General features: G+C 48.1%; 1 protein-coding gene across 1 annotated transcript; it reads right to left on the minus strand.

Moving 5' to 3' along the window:
- Window positions 1-333: 333 nt before the first annotated feature.
- EDN2 (endothelin 2) lies at window positions 334-3,952 on the minus strand. The gene is made up of 5 exons (XM_074162200.1): window positions 3,889-3,952; window positions 3,392-3,524; window positions 2,111-2,227; window positions 1,208-1,309; window positions 334-430 (listed from the first exon to the last, which is right to left on the minus strand). Exons 1-5 carry the CDS (start codon window positions 3,950-3,952, stop codon window positions 334-336), a joined length of 513 nt encoding a protein of 170 aa, XP_074018301.1.
- Window positions 3,953-20,548: the final 16,596 nt, after the last annotated feature.

Below are 20,548 nucleotides of genomic sequence, written 5' to 3' on the forward strand. Positions count from 1 at the left end.
TCTAAGTGATTCAACCTCCCAGTGGGGGCTGGCCCTCTGCCTCACACTCCAGCGCAGAGTTAAGCTGGCGCTCTCCCAGCAAGAACCTTGTCTGATCCAAAAAGGCACAATTCAGCTCCATGACACATCTACGACTGTTTAGAGAGAGAGCTTTCCCTTTACAACAGTCTCTGAAGCACATGCAGTACTGGTTCACACAACAGGAGCATGGAGACTTCCACTTCTTCCCCCTTCCTCTCATGGCCTTTCCTTCAGCTCTAACTACCGACAGCGGAGTTAGCAGCACCCGCAGGACTCCAAATTCTTCTGGTGAACGTGGTATGCACCCCTTTCTTATCTCTTCTTCTTCCAAGGCAAAACCGTTGGCTGTGCATTCCTCCAAGAGCGGTGCCGCTGCTCGCCAGTCTGCAGGCTGGGGACGGCCACATCCCTGGGAACAGAAGAGACACGATGCTCATTCTCCAGTCTGTTTTCCCATTACTCAGCAACAGCCCATGTTATGATATTTAACTACCAAGACTTATTTTGAGGTAGAAGATGGGGGAAGGAAGAGGAAGAATTTCCAGCTGCAGCTGTATTAAGCCACAGCAGAGACCCATTGAGCCCAATATCCCCTTTCCACCAGTGGCCGGTGGCAGGGGATTCAAGGAGTCCTGCAGCAGGGCATGACCCAAGTGATGCTACCCCAGATCTGCCTTTCAGAACTTGTTCTCATTGCAGCTGATTTAACTGCCACCAATGGACCAATCTTCCTTCAATTTGCCAATTCCCTTTAACTCGTTTACACTCCTGGAGTCCATGGTTCCTTCCAGCAACAAGTTCCAAAATTCAGTGATGTGATGTGAGAAAAGCTATTTCCTTTGGTCCAAAGCTGCTGCCCAGTCTATCATTTTCCTGGGTGATGCCATCCTTCCCCCCTTATCATACATCACTCACTTGCCTGTACCGTATCAGCGGACTTTCCACTCCAATTAAGAATTACATTTTATGCAATATTCCACTTGTTTTGGAGGAGACAAGAAACTCCTGTTCCCTTAGCTGTTAGATTTCAATTCTACGGAGACCAGAAATAGCCACGTCTCCTCATTTAAAGGGAGACGAGAGGGGGAAGTCAGGTCAAATCCCGGTAGCAATTGCAGTCAGTGGTTACAACCCCGGATTTTAAAGTGCTTATGAGGGACTTTGGGAGTGGGTTTAAATGTCTCACCTGAGAGCTCTCAGCAGGCCGTGATGGGAAGGTCTCACATCACCACTCTGCAGAGACTTCATTGATGCTCCCGTTATTGGGACCTTCAGACTCTGGAGGTACCTAATGAGCAAGAGGAGATGCGTGAGCCCTCACATCCAGCCAAGTGCTGGGGGAGCGTTGCTCTAATGTCACCACTGACAGACTGAGACAGTTGAATGCATGTTTTTGAAGGGTTAATTGCAGCGATTTGAGAGCTATTCATAGCTCACTTTTACTTCTATCCTTTCTCTATTCAGACTTATTTAATCATTGGGGATTTTAACTATTGCCTTGACATTAAATTAATGACAGCTCTCTACAATGACTTTGTCCCCCACCTCCCCATTGTAAGCACCCTTCTCTGCCATTGCCTGAAGCCAGACAACCGAGAGCCCACGTGCACTATAACATGAGCTGGCTCCAGAAGATATTTGCCTTCCAAGACACAGCTCTCAGCAGCCCTGCTCTCCTGCAGCCTCTCCCACCCAAGCCATGCAGGAGATGCTTGTGTCCCACAGCTTCACACCCTCCATGGTCCCTCTCCCAGCATCCGACAGCTCCTCCTGTCCCACCAGCGCACCCGGCACTTCCTCAGCCTCCTTGGCAGGAGGGACGGAGGCAACATTGCTTCATATCAGCAAGCAAAGAGACTATTGTACAACAAAAACACCCCAGTGGCGCTCTGCCAGGGCCTCTTGGGAGGGGTATAAAAGCCACTAGACGAGTTCCAGCTGTTTGCTAAGAGCTGCACAGCCCTCCCCAGGGAGGCTGCATGGTTACTCCAGCTCCCAAGACTCCCCTGCCTGCTGGCACCCTCACCGAGTGGCCCCCAGGGACATCTCCAGTCCCCTCCCCTTCACCCCCCTTCCCCCCCCAATTTACCCAGGCTTGTGGCAGAAGGTGGCACAGATGCTGTCCCTCGAGTGCAAGCACTCACACCTGCCCAGCGATCTCTTGCGCCGCCTTGGCGGGCTTCCCAAGCCATAGGGAGCAGTGTGGCTGTTCAAAACAAAAGAAATCATCTATGCAGCGAACTTTTTTATTAGCCAACAGGTTTATAACACAGTCCTGGGAGGCAGCCAAGCCAGTGCCAGGATAATAAAAGAATCATCTATAGGCAGAAGGTGAAAAGGTCACTGATATGTCTAAGCCTTTAACTCCAGCTCCTCTCCCCCCCTCCTGTTTTCCCCACCCTACCCCTCCCAGGGAGATTGCCGTGCCAGTATGTGCTGGGTTGCAAGTGGAATTTTCTCCCCTTGCAGCAGCCCAGGCACCCGTGCAAGGGTCGCTGCTCGGGCTGGGCGAGCTGGCAGCTCACCTGGCTGGCAAAGCGCAGGAGGAGCCTGGTTGCCCCAGCTCGCCAGCCCCACCAGCAGCAAGCAGCCAGTTTCTCAAGCACGGAGACTTCAGGGCTCCCCCTCTACCCCCCCGTGGGTTTTAACACACAGGACATAGTACAAATGAAGATGTCTTGGGGCCACAACAGGTTCTTCTGATCACAGCATGCTTTCAGAGCTGTTAGCACATTCCCGCTCCATCCTTGATCACAATCTACTCTCCCAGAGGGTTTAGGATTGGCAGGGACTGCAACTATTCTCTGAGCAAGCAGCGAGTTGTAATTGCACGTTAGCGAGCATGATTATAACCACACCTGAGTACATGTGTTTTGCTCCAGTGTGCTGGCCATTGGTCTGAAACTGCTGGAAAGCTGCTATAGCATTCCTGAGGGCAGGACTTGGCAGCCACAGGACCTTAGTGCCAGCCCACCACTGTCTCATTAACGATCCTGGCAGCCAGCAGCCAGGCTTCCAGTTTGCAAGCAGGCAGAGGAACTTTCTGACTTGCAGCTACAACATCTTGGTTGTTGCTTTCGGCTTCCAGAGGTACAAATCTCAGAAAAAGCTGAACCCAGGAGGAAACAGTGCCCTGAGCCCCCCTGCCCTGCCAATTAAACTGCCAGTCCCGAGCAGGAGCACAGCTTGTCCCTTTCCAGATGTTGGAAAGGACAGGACTTGCAATGCTCCCCACAGCAGGTGCTACAAGAGCCTCCCAGCACTCACCCTTTCTCATCTTCTCTAACCTAACCCCATCCTCCATCTGAAAGTACAGTCACTTACTCATCAGCAGAGCCACCCCCCGGCTAGAAGCCTCATTCATGCTCACCCAGGGGTGTTGACCCAGATGATGTCCAGATGACAGAAATAAATGCATTCCTTATCCAGCCAGCTGTTGCAGGAACATCGCTTGGTCCTCGGGTGGGCAGCCAGGTGGGACTCTGGCGGAGGATGGCCCGTACCTGTGGCAGAAGGAGGGAGGGATGAGTTGCAGGAGGAAGGGATAAGCTGCAGGCTCGGCACAGGGCACTGGAGTGCCCCGTCGGTTTGTCACCTCCACAATTACACCTCCGGTAAGGATTACGGCGATCTCAATATGCAGGCAGTTTTACAGGAGGTGCAGCCTTACCAATTAGGCTGTGGGCTTATTAAAGATTTGCACCACCCTGGCAGCTGCAGAGGCAACCCCCAGAGCAATGCCCCCCTGCAATGCACCCCACACCCTCTGCCCCCACCACGCAGCCCCACTCCTCTGGCCGAGTGGGGGTGAAAGAGGGGTCCCCCAGCCAGGGCAGGCCCCAAGCCCCCTTTCAAGCCGGGGCTCACCATCTCCCAGGAGGACGCAGAGGGCGAGGGCCAGCAGGAGGGTGCCGGCAGGGTGGCTGGGCATGGCGGGTCTCACAGGCGTGGGGCTGGGACGGAAGAGTTGGAGGCTTGAGGGTTTTTTTTTCCCCTAGGTTTTTTTGGGTTTTTTTCCTCCTTTTTCTCCCCTCCTCTCCCGCCGCTTCTCTGTGCACTGCCGGAGCCGGAGCCGCCGCGGTGCGTCTGGAGCCGGCGAGCGCTGCAGGTGCTTTATAGCCCCGCCGCCGCCGCGTCACGGCCCCGCTCCGCCCCGACGCGTGGGGCAAACACGCGGGGCCACCGCACGCCCGGGGCCGGGGGGAGAGCGGCGAGGGTCGGGTGGGCGGCCCCGGGGCAAGGAGCTCAATCCCTCTCACCCCCCCGACGCCAGCCCCGCGGGTGCGCAAAACACGCGTAGGACCGGCTGTGTCTCCCCGCGCTCCGCGGAGTGCGGGTGGGGAGGGTGGATGCGGCGTGAGGTGGTGTGGGGCACTGTGTTTGTACCCCGCGGGGGGTCATGAGTGGGGCCTGCTCCTGCCCCTGCGGCGGGGCCGGGGGTCGGAGGAAGGCGGGGTGGGGGGGAGGTGGGGGTGTCAGGCGGCAGTTTGCCCCCGCCGCCGGCAGATGGAGCGGGAGCCCGCGGGCACGCGTGGGGGGCTGATCTCGGTCCCCCCTTTCCCCGCTGAGGGACCCCTCCGGGTTGCTCCCCCGGGCGTGGCAAAAAAAAAGGGCAATTGAAATGACAGAGTTTAGCGGGGTGACTTGGTCTGCACAGGATTTAACCCGGGTGAACTAGGTAGGATTCAAGACAAGTTAAATTTCAAGTGAAATTGTTACTCAATTAAAGAGAATACAGCTGTTAAATGAAAGTCTCTGCTTTCTCTCTTCCTCTTTTTTTTTTTCTTTTTTTTTTCTCATTAAATCAATTTAAAGTTTTTTGCCGGGTTGAGCCATTAAAATTTCTTGCAATCAAATTGTCTGATCGCTGCCTGGTTCTGCATCAACATTAACGATGGCATAATTGACACTATCTGCACATTTTTAGGATACAAATAATGTAAAAATATAGAAGTCACCTCCTGGTGTGCATGAGGAGGCAAAGCACCTTCATCTTGTCCACCGTGTGTGTCGTGCAGAAGTGGGAAAGCGTCTCCAGAGCAGCGTTGGGTACTGAACACCACAGGGACGGGTAAAAGCTTCCTGGCTTCACAAATCTGGGGAAAATCTTGGGCGTGGAGTGCACCAAGGAGCGCGAGCAGATTAGAAGAGCCAGGAAAGGACTCCTGCACCTGACTGACTTTCTCAAGATGTTTTTAAAGGCTTCTTAGGAAAGGGAGTGTATTTTTATTTGTTTACAATGAACAATTTAGGGTTTTATTGTGCTGTTGTCATGAACAGATGCGAGATGATGGCAATTAACAGTGAATCAGTGTGAGGTCTCATGGAAAGTGTAACACGTGCATAGGGAATGGGAAGAGAAATAGGAAAACGTGCAGTGAGCCAGAGTGTGGAAAAACTGCTTTCATCTGAGCTTCTGCAGCTCATGGAGGTAAATCAGGTTGTGATTGCATGCGGCAAGCGGTGACAAGAGGCTTTAACATTTGCTCAGACCAAGCAGCAGTGTGAATCCCGCTCTGTATTCATGCAAAATGCACGCGGAAGATGTGTGCGGGGGAAAACCCATGGTGGGATCAAAAAAATATGCTCAGGGGAAATTATTGCTCTGTTCACCAAACAACTCTGCCTATGGTGGCTCGTGAGAGCACAGATAACTGTTGAGAGATCCATTTATTGAGTGGGGATGAAGTGACGGGGCAGGGGAGGCCAGAGCAGATGAAAAATGTACATCTGGGAAGGGAGCTAGAATTGCAGAGTAGAGGACATGAGGCAGGAGAAATCAGGAATAGTGCAAATTTTATTTCAAAACAGTAAGAAGACAAAGATACAACTGATAAAATAAAGCTTTGGTGTGGTAGGCAAACAAGCAGAGGGAAGTTTTTAACCTCCGTATCAATGCAACAATCATTCTAAAAAAATAGGGAAACACAATAGCAGCGTTACCTGTTACAGCCCATGCTCCAGCTGTGCCAAGTTTCAGAGTTATGTCAGAGCTCGGATACTGTGTGACATTCCAGATGCCAGTTCGATGATACAATAAATCTCCCTTGGCTCCAGCTTCTATGATCCTCAATCTGGTCACTGTGAGGTGAAAGAAGATATCCTCGACGTGGGGAAGGTAACGCAGCAGCAGTTACATACACAAGGGAAAGGCTGGGCCATAAATGACATCATTTTGCTTAAAGAAGGGGCTTGCTCTCTTAGAAAAGGTGTTAACCAGTTGTTTACGTGAAGCATGAGACAAAGCCACAGTATTATGGCTTTCCAGGATTCGCTCGCTGAAAGGATCAGCAGAGAACTTTGGCACGTGAAGACCTCTCATGTCTCCAGGAAGGAAGAAGAGTCCCAAGTTAACCTGAGGTTTTGGAGATCTGGGTTCAAGCTATTTCCTTTACCAGACTCCATTAGTGGCCGTACCTTTGTCACTGAGCTTACGTGTCCAAGCAGTGCCAGACACTACCTGTAACTGTCTGTAAAGATGTCTTACTGTGTCGCAAGAAGAAGACAAGTGCCCAGATATCTGTTAGGTATCTGCCTTTAATGCCAAGGGCAAAAATGTTTTTACAAACCAGACCTTCCATCCAAGATTTCCAACTTGTTTTCTTCATTTCTCATAAATCCCAAGAGATTTACAGTGTCGCAGAAAATGGAGCAAATGTTACACCCTAATGTTCACATATATCTACTGAAGGGAGTTTGAACTAAGTGTTTTTCTCCAGGAAATACCCTACTGTGTTTAGCAGGCACAAACCTGACCAGGACTCGTATGGATGTTTGACACCAGTGTTTCAGAGATCTTAAAGGATGTGGAGTTGTGGAGGAAAGTCTCCATTTGTTGCAGGGGTGTAGGGGCCCTGCAGAGAAGAGGTGGGGTTGGGGTTGCATTGACCAAGACTGCTTTTAGCTGACCCTGCTCTTAAGCCTTTGTCCAGAGCTACAGAATTTCTGTGTGGAAAAAAATTATGACTTTTTTAAAAAGTAATTTGCCTTTAGGCTTGTGAAGAAGAACATCCCCAGAGATGTTACAGAACAATACCAACAGAGTATTATTCTGGGATCTAACCGGTGGTTTCAAGAGCAGCTACTCATTTTAGGCTGAATTCAATCCCCCTTCGTACGATGGGCTTGGGGGTCATCTCGGACTGGGAGCGGTGGCTCCCTTTGACCTCCAAGACGCAGAGAAGCTCCTCTGCTCCTTAAACTGTCCCCGTTCCCCTGATAAAGAGCAGGAGCCACTGCTTCCCAGGGCCAACACTCCTGGTATTATCACCACGCTAAAATCACTAAGAAAAACAACCAGCTGGAGCAGAGGGACGGGTCCACGCTACACAAACACAGCTTCCAAAGAAGGTACAAAGGCATACACAGGGTCCGAAATGCCAGAGATGGGCTTTGCCTCCAGCAGTTATTTTTTCCCTTTTGTTTCTGACTGTAGGAATACATTGTTCCCTTCATTGTGCAGAGTTCCAGGCAGACATGACGAAAGGGACAAAACAGCTCAAGAAAGGAGACATCCCATGCAATATTCATGAAATGCGCTGTTTGGAAACAAGGAATAAGCAAACAGGAAAGGGCTTTAACCATTGAGAAGACGAGATCCCAGCGTGTTCTTGGCACTGGCGGGAACAATGGGGTGATGTCACGAGTCAGAATTCCCCACGGTGGATGGAAGCCCAGCAAATAATCATAATTCTTGTCCTGGGACATAAGCAAAATTTTTCCACAGTTGGTCATCCCCCACAGAGACCGTGTTAGGAAGTATAGGAAAGAGACATTGTCAAGTGAAGCTTCCTTTGGGAGATTCGTTGTCCCCGCTCCCTACCCCCGGATCAACCCATCAGTTGTTATAAATCACTGCTTTCTGCTGACTAGGAGGAAATTCAGTGGTGGTGCCGGGAGGCTGAGCACAGGGCTGAAGAGCATACTTCACACAGTGCGGAAGGGTGCACACAAGGGTCCGGATCCTTGTGAGGGGAAAAGGGCAGGAATCTCATTAGCTCTCCAGTGCTTTGAGCCTCCACAGCATCATAAGGAGTGTTGTCCTTACTGTTTCAAAGGTGCTGAGAATGGCAAGGAGCTTAGGAGACAGAGTCTTGCACAGACAGTGGTGTTTGGAGAGTTTCAACCAAATGAGCTACTAAATGACATGAGCAATATGAGGGCATCCTCCAGATCCCACACTCTCTTTCTTATTTTGGCTTGAAGTCAGCTCTGCGGAGAGTGACCTGAAGTTCACTTGCAGCATCCAGGCATTTTCTGAAGCAGTTCTTGAATTCTTCTTTGGCTCCTTTCTTTTGACAGGGACTAGTCCCATGGGAGGACAGGGACAGCCAGGCAATCCTCACAGGTTGTGACAACTTTCACTCATTATTGGGCTATTACTGAAAATCCAGACCACTCTTGCCTCTCCAAGATTTGCTCTGCAAGACCCCAGTCAGCTTCTCTGTCAAGCAAACCAACTCTGGGCTGTCTCTTTCCTTTTTTTTTTTTTTATTTTTGCATGGAAGTTGGTGTTAGTACGATGGGGAGGTGGGACTGCTTGGCTGAGATGGGCATGGGATTACTCTTTCAACAGCAAAAAAGACTTCAATGAGCCTAAGCCAATCATGAAATGGCAGCTCCAAAGAAAAGAAGGATTTAAATCTGAGTGTTTGCATGGTTTACTGATAACAGATTTGTCCCTGTTCTATGTTTGTCTGTGGTTTGCGGTATCAATGCCTGAATATACCATGAGAAATTGTTTACTCCACTCCCAGTTTCCAGATATTTGTGTGTTTTCCCCATCCTAGGAATTTCCAGAGAAACCCTGTGTCCCTCACAGACATGGGGAGAGGTAGCCTGGCCCCAGGCATTGGGGCTGCCATCAGAAGCTGCTAGAGCTGCCCCACTATCTCCCTGTATCACAGACACAAGGCTTCTCTGTTGTGAAGGCAAAAATCCCACCAGGAAAGTGGTGGGGTCGGGCAGGAAGGTGAGGACCATGCCCTTCAACCCCAGGCCTGGTTGTCTCCATCCTTTCTAGCAAAGGTGGGAAGGGGGGAGGCGGCAGCAGCTGGGCTGGCCTTTGCGTGGACCACCTCTCACACCCAGGAGAGCCAACCGGGTTGTAGCATCACCCAGAAAGTGCCTGCACATCCCCGTGGCAGTCCTGTCCCTTGGCAGGATGCTGTCCTTTGCCTACTTTGCATGTGCTTTGAGCCAGCCGGTTAAAATAAGGCTGTGAACTGCAGGAAGGGATTATCTCAGACCTCTACTGCTCGCAGAGGAGACAAATGCATCAGCTTTGCTCTGCAGGGCACGGTAGCACTTTCCTGCTTGAGAGTTTAAATTTACAATGGCTACAAGTGGCTCTGAGACAGCAAAGGGGGAGGGCAGACATCGGATAAAATCATGCTCCCTGTTCGGCAGTGCTTCTCTGCTTTAACTAGAGGTCTCAAAAGTCATTTGAACAGGACAAATTTGATATCACTGGGGTTATGGCAATGATGGACTGCCCTGGGATGTCTGTCTGGCAGAAGGAGGCCCCTGCATCATGGCAATTCGGGAAGCTGCTGATGAAAACACAAGGGCAGTGAGTAAGAGGTGCCATTCTCAGGTGATTTCAAAGGGGGAAAAGTGAGTTGAATGTCTCAGAGACCTTTGAAATGTACTGAGCTGTCTGTCTATAGTCTAAGATGATTATCACTCTGTTACACAAGTGTAATTAATTTTATAGCAAACTACTGAGTTCTTTAGTGAAATAAAAGAGGACACCAGCTGGAATTAAATCCAGAAAGGGACTAGCTAAACTGGGGATATTATGTACGTATCATGTGTGATCAGCTTCGCAAGGGACAATCAACTTCATGCATCCTTTTATATAGGGCTTTGCTATTACATTAGGCCCAGATGAGACCTACAGCAGGAGTAGGCCATTCCTCATTCCTTATGGCAGGACTTGTCCACCTTCCTCTTCAGCATCTTCTGCTGGGTACTGACGCACATGACAGACCTGCTCTAGTCTGCTTTGACCATTGTTATTTTAAAATCATAATAAATGTGCTCCTGATGACACCCTTCCACACTGCTGTGGGGGCTCCTGCAGAGGGAGGCACCGGTGAAAACTTGCAACTCTCCCACACCAAGAAATTTGCTGAATTGTTTCAGCACAAGCTATTCCTTCTTTCAAAAAATGTAGGGACTCCAAAGGCTGTGAACTCATGCGATTTCTTCCTCCCTACCCAGGAACCACAAGCATGTTCACCCTTTCTTTGTGGATGGAAAAGTTGCGCCAAAGGGAAACATTTGCAGGTAAGAAAGTTTTTTAATAGCATTAAACTGAATGACAATTACAAATCTGTCCTGTGTGCCTGTCTGATTACATACATTCTGTGCCCAAAGGGCAAGAAAAGAAAAGAAAAGCGCAGTGTGTGTTTAGACAGCCCCATGGCGACATTCCTTGTACGTTGGGTGTTCATTGGAACACTTTAATATGGATGTCTGCGTTTACTCCACCCTTATGGTTGAACTCCTTCAGCTTTCCAGAATGATGAGTGACCTGGAATTTATAATTACAATAGGTGTAATGCAATTAATCACCACCTCAGAGCTGTCTTCTATCGCTAACGGCTTTATGATACCAATCCTCTGCAGCAAGTGCATGAGAACAGCTTGTGTAACATAGCTATTTCCAGCTGAGACAAGTTCAGTGGGGTTTCTACCACCCGGACAGGCGCGAAGATCCGTTTCTGCAGCAGCTGCTTTCTGCAAATGCCAAGGTGTTCCAGGCTGCCGACACAGCACTCTTCGGTACCCAGTTCAGGTACCAGCAGATGACATGTATGCTTGAAGTCCCCTTTAAGCAACTAGTTTTTATTTGGCCAACAGCTTCTATCCATTCCAGATCTCCCTTTCTGGGTCATTCTTCTGGGGGACATACTTGGGGTAAGTATTTGTGGTATGTATTTGGGATAAGTAAGCTGCAAAGATCAGTCAGAGACATAAATTCATACGGAATAAGGCAGAAGTTAACCACAGTTTGAAGAAAACCAAGAGAAAAAAAACAAAGAAAACGCAAGTGTATGCCCTTTAAACCTCAGCACTTGTACGTGTGGTTAATTATTAATTATTGATATGGTTTATTGATGTATTGATGTATTGATTTGTGCCACCTAGAGGACAGATCCCATTGTTCTGAACAATGTGCAGATCCATGACAGCACCTGATGAGTTCACAAAGGGTTTTCCAGTGAGAAGTGCTGATGAGGGAGTACTGACAATTGTGAACACTGAGAATATCTCAGTTTTCCCCCAAAATTGTGAGCAGAGTAAGAAATGAAGTCCAGAGCTTTTAAATCAGACAGTTTGTTGCATTCAGTGAAATCATTTCAGCTCTCAGTCTTGCAGTTTGTTGCAAAATGATTGAATTGATTTCATTTTCTTTACTCTGGGACTCAAAATTGTAATGGAAAAAATTCTCCTGTCAAAATGCAACATTTTAATCAGCCTTGCAACTTTTTAAAACATCTTGTTTTTCAAAGAAATCAGAAACACTTGATTTGAAAAAAAAAAAAAAAACCAAACAAAACCAAGCAGAAACATTTCCAGCAAACTAAGACGGTCATAATTTCCATCCATCTCTACTTGCAATTTTGGTAGGAGATGAGAGACTCCAGTTTGCAGAAGCAGATCATTTAGGGAAGGAAACAACGAAAGTTTTACAAGAAAGTTTAATTAAAGTAGGAGTAATTAGGTGCTGAGGAATCACAACACAAACTTGGCAAGGGATCAGTCTTCGCTAGCAGTGTCTTTTTGCTGTATGTCTATGCCCTTGGACAGATGTAACCATAATTTCAGTTACTGGTTAACCAGCTCGCCAGGAAACTTCATTCTTACAGGCTGGTTTATGCTGTAACTATTGGTATCTGACTGCAAGTCCAGAGGGATCAGAGCTGAGGGTAACAACCAGATTTTCTGCTTCACTAGGAATGCTGCAGTTTTATATTCCAACATAAAATGACATAAAACTATTAGGAATTTCATATTTTAAAAAACTAATCCCATAAACAATATTATCTCAGGTCGCAGAAAACATTATTCTGAGGAAACACTTGCAAATGTTTGGTCTCTTAAAAAGAATTTTAGTGTATTAAAGCAAAGGTTTCACTTTGAAAAGTAAATTTAAACAGAAGGGCAAAATAATCCATTCCAATACTATAGACCTGAGACACTGCAAATCCATAACAATGCTGAATTTTGTTAGCTTTGCTGCTAATTTGTTGGTTTCAATACATTCAGTGTGTTTGTGAAGGATGTTTAACAATAGTAGCTGTGGTTGTGTTTCACCCAAAGTAGTTGCATTTCTAATACTCACTTTGTCTCAAATTCCCAGTTCTCCAATGGCGGAAAAGAGAAGCAAGGAGGTAATCTTGTCCCTTTTCTTGCCACTGGTTGTTTTGTCTATTTATTCTTCAAACTCCTTGGCTGTCTGATGGGTCTGAGCTCTCTGACCCCAGCACAGAGGCCAGGTCTCCAACGGGAGCTGCTGGGCAGGGAGCACAGCGTGGCCATTGAGTGGTTTTGCTCTGAAGGCCACGTGTTAGTTATGTCTGACATCTCTTGGATGCTACAAACTATCTCCTTTGTTACTGGAGATAATAGAAAGCCGAGGAGAAAACAAGGCAGATAAGTAACGAAGGAGGTGAAAGGACTCGGCTCCCCCAGAGCTGTTACTATTTATACTTCAAGAATTCCTCAAAATAGCCTCCGCTCTGTTTATGGGGTGGTTTTCTCTGGCATGAATCATGGGGAGACACATGTTCCTCCTGCTCAACATCACCCACAGGTCATGGAGTCCCACCAGATGATGGAGGAGCTCAGCCCTGGGGGAGGCTGGGGATGAGAGGGTTTCATGGTGCCATGAGGAAGGACACCCAAAAACCTCCTCAGCAACTTCCAGGCAAACTCTTGTCTTCGACCACTGAGGTTACATTGTGCTGTCAGTTGGGAGTAAGTCCAAACCTGCCACCCACCTTGGTTCATCTGCTCTCCCCTTATGGCCCAGCTGATACCACGTGCTGAAGCTTCTCTGACAGGGAAAGATCAGCCCCAAACATAGACATCAGTTCTCATCAGTGTGGTCTGCAGTGATACGCCAAGAGGTGGCTGAGTGGGCTAGTCCCAGTCCATCAAGGAGGCCCAAGGGTTCTTTTTGTATCTCATCAGGATGGATGCTTTGAACCCAAATGCAGCTCATAGTGCTGGCTGCAGGGAACAGCTTAAATCCCATCTTCACCTCCAACTAGGGGCATAGCCTGAGGAGGTGCCAGGAAATTCAGCAGTCCTTGGGTGGTCACTGCCTCTGTTTTTTCAGGCTCTTATTGGGGAAAGACCTGGATACTCTCACTGAAAACCAAATAACAAGACAGCAAACTGACCTGAACTGTATCTCTACTCAACTCTTCCATAATCCCCAGTAACCTCTGTTGAGTTCTCCTCCACATGGCTGTGGCTGCACTCCTCCATGCCACCACAGCTGCCCACCACACTAGGGTCTGGGCATGGCCCATCCTTCCACCACCGCATCCCCTTCCCCTCTCAGAGAAACATCTCTGCCTCCTGCATGGCCCCCAGTCCATCCCTCACCATTTTCTCTAGAGGGTTTGAATTTAGCTTGGCTCAGCCACAAGTCTGATGTGCTCCTCACTGCCTTCCCACAGACCCAAATTTCCATGTGCCTTCACTTCCCTCTTTGCAATAATCCTCATCTGTCTGCCACAGAAGCAGTTAAGCTTGCTGAATTAATGACTATAAAATGCTGCAAATTCACTACATTGGAAAACTGAGTTCAGTCCCATTTTTCTGCTGCAACCTTCCTCTAGGGCCCTGGGAAATGCCAAAGTACAGATTTTAAAATTTTAGGCATTTTTCTGCCAGTATGGCAAGACCACGATGCTTTAGAAACATGAATTTTCAGAGAAGCTTTTATCTCATATGGTAAAATCCACAAAGTGCTGCCATGCGTAAGGGGGAGTCAGGACACCAAGAAGACCCAGTTTGAGCAGAAAGCTGCCTAAATTAGTGAGAAATACAAAGAAGAGAGTCAGGCAGCTGGGAGGTGTGTTATCTGTAAACATTCCCCAGAAGTTCAATACGAGAACTGGTCAGGTCTTTCCCATGATAAATGAGGTCCTGAGAGAAAAAGGTCTGTCCCTCCCTTCTCACTCTGTCCAGAAGCCCACTTACTTCCAAGCTTCTACTTTATCCAGTATTTAATTAGTTGTAAAAATATAAGGAAAAATATGACAATCCCATCCCTGATAACCTCACTGTCTCCTACCTAAGAGGCCTCTGTGTTTAGTAGCCACGGTATAAAACAGGTAAAGTTATTCACACTTGGCCTCTCCCACTGGCCAGAAAAGTGCCGTAACCACTGGGCTGAGTCTCCCAGTACACACACATGTCTGAGGGCTCGTCTCTGCTGTCTTTTGTGTGGGTTTGGCAAGCTCTGTACATGCCTAATGGATCAGGTCTTGCCAAAAAAACAGAAAGTGGGGAACGCCTAGTTTAAGAGTCTCTCCAGGGCTTATGCACAGGCAGCTCACCATGTCCAAAGAGCTAAATCCAGAGGGGATTAAGTGCTCAAGCACAGCATGAAGGCACCCTTGAGAAACCTAAAACCTGGGCTGCCACCTAACACTGTAGGTGCTTTAGGTTCCTCAGTGCTGATGTTCCTCCAAAGGAGCACACACAAAACTGTCTACACCCCGGGCTTTTTGACACTCATATTTCTGCTGCTGCACGGCAGACATCCTACACGAGGTACGTGCACATCTCCATGGTGTAAACATTCTCCACCACGCTCAGACTGTTCTCTTCTTTCCTAAAACAACAGAGCTGTCCCCGTCATTTTAATGACATTTTGGAAAGGAATTCAGCAGCACATTGAAGGACACATAACAGAGCAGGGACAAACACTGATAACATTGGCAAAGTGGCAAACAGAGTGGGTGTTTGATAGCTCCCCAAATGCAGACTTCCACCCTCTGCTTAATGATAGGAAAAGTGCAGACAGGATATCCCTGCAGGGTGTCTCTTCAGGAGAGTTGTTGGCAAAACGCGTGTTTCTCTATACGCGGTGAGCAAAGGTGCTTTGAGCCAGAAAGATTTTTTATTGTGTAAGAGAACAAAACAAGCAAGAACAAAAGTAGTTTTCATGAGAGAAGTGTGTGAGTGTGTGTGTGCGTGTGCTCCCTCTGTAATAATCTGCAATGAAGTGAACGTAAATTGGCTGCCTGTGTCTCTAAATTGAAATCTAACATCGCTGTAGACATTAACAGTCATAACACATACAGAGCTCCATACATGATAGCACTCATTTGCTTCCAAATCCCTTAAGAAATTCTTTAGCTGGAAGAGTAGAAGGCTGGTGCTTTCAGGTGTAATGGAAGGTTGGTTGGTTGTTGGGGATGAACTTGTCCCCACACCCTGTGGAGAGAGTAAGGAGAAGTCAGTCTTGTGAGGGAATGCATGTGAAAGCACAAGCAGATGCCATGGGTGAAGTTGGTGTTTGTAGAAGGCCATGCATGGCTGGACTGCAAATTGAAGGTTTAAGATTGATTTCTGGAGAAAAGATGGTCACATCTTCCCCTTTTCAGTCCCACCAGGGGGTGAGAGTGTTGAAATTAAAAGCCAAGGCCTTCCACTGGACTGTCATGTGCAGGACATCTTGTTCCTGGGGTCAGCTGGAGCTTTATTGTCTGTGAAAGGAAGGGGGAAAATTGGGTACAGAGAAAACTGATGTGTGTTATTGCTCACTGTTCTTCAGAATCCAACACTTTTTCAAGAGCCTACCTCAAAGAGGGCCCAAGAGCCCTAACAAGATGATTCTATCCAAAAGACTATCCACAGTGTTGAAATGACTGAAGAGTCCGGCTGACATTGGTTTGAGCGTTCAGAGAACTTGCCTTTAGAAGGGGGTCTGTCATTGCACTCCTAACCCATGTTCCTCTAAAGTACTGGACACCCAAGAGTCAAAACTTTAGAAATTGTATGTTGCCTTTCAGGGTCTATCCATTGAGCAAAGTTAGTTTCAGAAAAGTCTTTCCAAACTCAGGTTTGATCTGACCTGGTATGAAAAGCACAGACGGTCAACTTTTCACCGATAGCTCTCCAGCCTCCAGCAGAGCTCTGAGCGCCCTCACCATACTCTCAGCAGAACCTAGTGCTGCTGCTTGTGTGTGGCAAGAGGGAAAGGACTCCATCAGGAACAGCTTTTGAACCTGTTGTTAACATTTGCCCTGATAATTTATGAGCTGAGAGGGGCTGTAAAATACTTCGGAGGCTCAGCTCTGGCTCAGTCATCCTCTGCCCTGCTTTTACAGTTGTTCAAATCACCATGTTTTTAGGCTCAAACCTTTGTAATTCAGTGCCAGCGAGACAGGCTGCTTTGCACAGATAATTGCAGGCAGCAGCAGATGCCTCATTGTGCTATGGTTGTCTGGACATGATACAGCAGAGCCTTGGTCTAGCTATGTCAGAGACATGAGCAGAAATACTAAGAGAATGATCTGCCCTGGGTTAATGGCATAATGAGAGAGGTGTGAAAATTATGAGTTGTGGCAGCCCTGGGAGGCATCTTATTTATCTATATGGTGACAGATGCCACCTAAGGAAGGGGTATATATGCTACAGACAGATGATGTAACACAAATCTGAGTGAACATTAGGCACTTTTAACAATAACTATTCAGATGACAGTTCATGGAGAGCACACATTCCTGCAGGCAGAGAAGGTGCAACTGGGAGTGTACCCCACCCAGCTCTGCAGAGCAACTCGAAAGCACAAACCTCCACTGGCACAAGGGCTTGCCCAAGAAGGGCATGTTGCGCCCAACCCTTCGCTGTTTCACCGTGCGTTGTGTCCTGGGCTGTTTCAAAGGTGATTGCACCCAGAAGCTGCAGGCACTATGTCACTCTTGGAGGTACTTCCTCCATGGCCATGTCACAGCAAGAGTATCATAGAATCATGGAATGGTTTAGGTTGGAAGGGGCCTTGAAGATCATCCAGTTCCAATCCCCCTGCCCTGGACAGGGACACCTCCCACCAGACCAGGTTACTCCAAGCCCCGTCCAACCTGGCCTTGAACCTCTCCAGGGATGGGCAGCCACAGCTTCTCTGGGCAACCTGGGCCAGGCTCTCACCACCCTCACAGCAAATAATTTCTTCCTCGTATCTAATCTAAATCTCCCCTCTTCCAGTTTGAAGCCACCCCTAGTCCATCACTACATGGCCTTGTAAAAAGTCCGTCTCCAGCTCTCTTATAGGTCCCTTCAGATACTGGAAGGAGCTCTAAGATCTCCCTGGAGCCTTCTCTTCTCCAGGCTGAACCCCCAACTCTCTCAGCCTGTCTTCATAGAAGAGGTAATTAACCCTCTCATCATTTTCATGGCCCTATTCTGGACTTGCTCCAACAGGTCCATGCCCATCTTATGTTGAAGGTTCCAGAGCTGGACACAGGACTCCAGGTAGGGTCTCCCCAGAGTGGAGCAGAGAGGCAGAATGCCCTCCCTCAGCCTGCCAGCCACGCTTCTTTTGACAAAGCCCAGGATATTGTAGGCTTTCAGGGCTGCAAGCACAGCCAGACTACATACATGGTGATGAAGGCAAGATGTTCCAGGGGAACATAAAGGTGTTCCCTTCACCAAATCAAATGTTGAGAATGACTCTGTCCTTGAGATCATTTGTCATGACTTCTGCAGTCATGGAGGTGTTACTCTGTTATATCCTGTGTCACCATGGATTTAGATCACCAACTTCTGGATCTAGGCATCAGCATCAGGTGCAACAAGGAGCACTTCAGCTTCTTTAACTTGCAGCCCTGAGCAAGTAGAACAAGGCCCAGGCTGAGGTACAGAACTGTTTTGTGGGATACTGGGTCACCTCAGAAATGCATCAACACCAGACATAAAAGTACGATTGCTAATCTCATGAAAGCCTTCCTTAAAAGCCCAGGCTTTCGATTCATGTGATGCTGTGAGAATCTCAGCTTACACGGTTTGAAAGGAGGTTTCTTAGTCTGTGTAGCTCTAAGATAAAACTGGAAAACATAAATCCTAACTCAGGAAAAGCTAATTCCATGGAGGAGCTTCCTCCATGATTTTAGAGAAGGGGCTGGGAATGCAGCCTGGAGAAGATGATGACCTGACTTTCTTCTAGAGGAGCACCTGTGGCTGCTGGCTAGGAATCTCCACTGCAGAAAATTCACTCTATATATTAGGAAGCAGCGGTGGTTCATGACCTGTTAGACGTGAATATCTCCCCAGCTCACAGCCCCACTGCCGTGCCGCTGTAATACGTGCTGGGTAGAATGGGGCAGTCATGCAGCAGGTCTTGAGCAGCCAATGGCACAGTAGCACCGTTCCAATCCAATGCTTTGCAGCACGTAGGAGTGAAAAGGGATGTGGGATGCTTTCACAGTGCCACGTTCCTCAACTGTCAAGAAGCAAATACCTCCATGTGGTCAACCCAAAAAAAATGGATTTTAATCCACTGAGATGCCAGCTTAGTTTGGCCCTGACATGAGAGCTAAAAGAGGATAAAAGCTTCTGGGAGGACAGGCCAGATGGGAGGATTATCTCCATTGTTTTGGGAAAGGCTCTGACTTTACAAACATTTGCTCACAGAAATGAACAAAAACATCTTTTGCGGTAAGTGCTGCCTGCACCGAGCCTTCTCCCCAGCTCGCTGATATGCAAATCTCACCATACGCAGCTGGGCTGGAGCTTTGTGGTTGGCAACCTTTCTGTACCAATTTTGGTAATAGCTTTCTACGTGACTCGGGTATGACTAAGCAGAAAGGAATTAGTGGGGACTCTTTGTTCTTGAAGCTCCGCCGAAATATGAACGTGCTGGCCTGACAAAAGCCGGCTCTTTGCATAAAGAAAATAAAGAGATCTGGAAGGTTAATGAGTGACATAATCAGCTCTCTGGGAAGTGCGCATAGGCAAGGAATGAAAACAATGTGCAACTGAGATAATTGATTACCCGCAGTGTTGCACTCACCTGTGGCAGCATGGATTCCCCAGCACATTGAATGAACAGGGCTCATGGGGGCTCAGCAATGAGGTAAAGCCACCAAAGGGCTTGATTGGGATCCCCAGCACCTCTTTGGTGCTCGGAGGAGGAGGAAGGGTGGCCCTGAGGGTGGGTTTTTGCAAACAGGCTGTTGAGGGGCAAAGTCTGCAGGTAGGTGAGGTGTGCAGGAGGAGTGGGGAACATGGTGCCCCTTTCCCACCCTAGTTTTAACCCAGGTTGTAGTCTGCTGTTAGGGCTGGAAGAGATGTGAATTCCCCTTCTGGTCACCAAGTGCTTAAGTGAGTCTTTGAAGCTCTGAGTTACTTCCTAAAGCTGGAAAATAACTCTTCACAAAGTCCTGTCCAAAAGCAGTCCTTATTCTGTATTTGAAATGAATGGTGTCTGCCTAATTTCAGGGCAGAGATATGCCTTTGGGAGGAGGAATTTCCCTGTAGCCTTGCCACATCCCTATGGTCAGTGAGCAGCAAGAGTTGAGACACGCTCTCCATTTCCCCAATGTTTGTCTCCAAGCAGTCTTCAATACCTCAGCTCCATGGCAGTAACCAAGCTCCTAAATATTTGAGGTTACAACACTCAGTGGTCACAGCATCTAAATCCCATCATTGAGCTACCTACGCCAGAGCCTGTAATACCCCTGTAGGGTGGCAAGGGGGTAGAAGGAAGATGACCTGGCACTACTGTGTGCTGTTATACCATGGAGCTATCAAATAACGCATGGAAATGAACTTGCAGCTGAATTAGGTTCAACTAATTATATTTGTGTCATCTACCTGACATAGTGCTGCTTTTGATGACCAGATGAACGACTGATACATGAACAAAGCTTCTACCCACCTACTGAGAGAGGATGTGAAGTCCTACACATCGCTCCCGAGAGATCTGCTGAGCACGGGAAAACAGGCTATGCTGGCTCTGACCACACTGGCCAGGTCCTTAGGACGATGGACAAAACCCTCTTCTCATTTCAGTCAAGCCACCACGTTGCATGTGGAGACTCTCATCCAAGGCCATGGAGACTGTCAAAGATTGAGAGGTCTTTGGAAATCATTTTAAGCTAAATACTTGAAACAGAAAGTGAATGCACGGTCGGGAACAATACCTGCTCAAAGGCCAGGTTGGTCTTCGTGGATCGCAGAAGATACGGGCCTGCGACTGCATGAAGGACCTGCCTCTGCTGCTGTGCAATGGGCAGCACACAAGGACATGAAGAGTCATGTTCCTACATCAATGGGTGCCCGGGAGGCTGGAAGGCAGGACACTATTGTTATCACCCTGACTTAAAGGTTTTGTTTGCTGTTCTCACAAAGAATGAGTAACAGATCAGGCTTGTTTCCTAAAAGGGTATTAATCACTTGTGGCTGTTTCCCCACAGTCTGTTCTCTGCAGTCCCTGTAAAATGAGCTTCCAGATCTGGGAATGTACATATCTGGGTTTTATTCACAGTTATCTCTA

Source organism: Numenius arquata, chromosome 21 (genome assembly GCF_964106895.1).
Source record: "Numenius arquata chromosome 21, bNumArq3.hap1.1, whole genome shotgun sequence".
Classification (NCBI taxonomy): Eukaryota; Metazoa; Chordata; class Aves; order Charadriiformes; family Scolopacidae; genus Numenius; species Numenius arquata.

Bases quoted from the DNA above. Each gene is read 5' to 3' on its own strand.
- EDN2 (XM_074162200.1), bottom strand. From the start codon at position 3,952: ATGCCCAGCCACCCTGCCGGCACCCTCCTGCTGGCCCTCGCCCTCTGC. The intron at 3,525-3,888 runs GTGAGCCCCGGC...CTTCTGCCACAG, and splicing joins CTGCGTCCTCCTGGGAGATG to GTACGGGCCATCCTCCGCCA. The intron at 431-1,207 runs GTGAGACATTTA...TTCTGTTCCCAG, and splicing joins GGCCTGCTGAGAGCTCTCAG to GGATGTGGCCGTCCCCAGCC.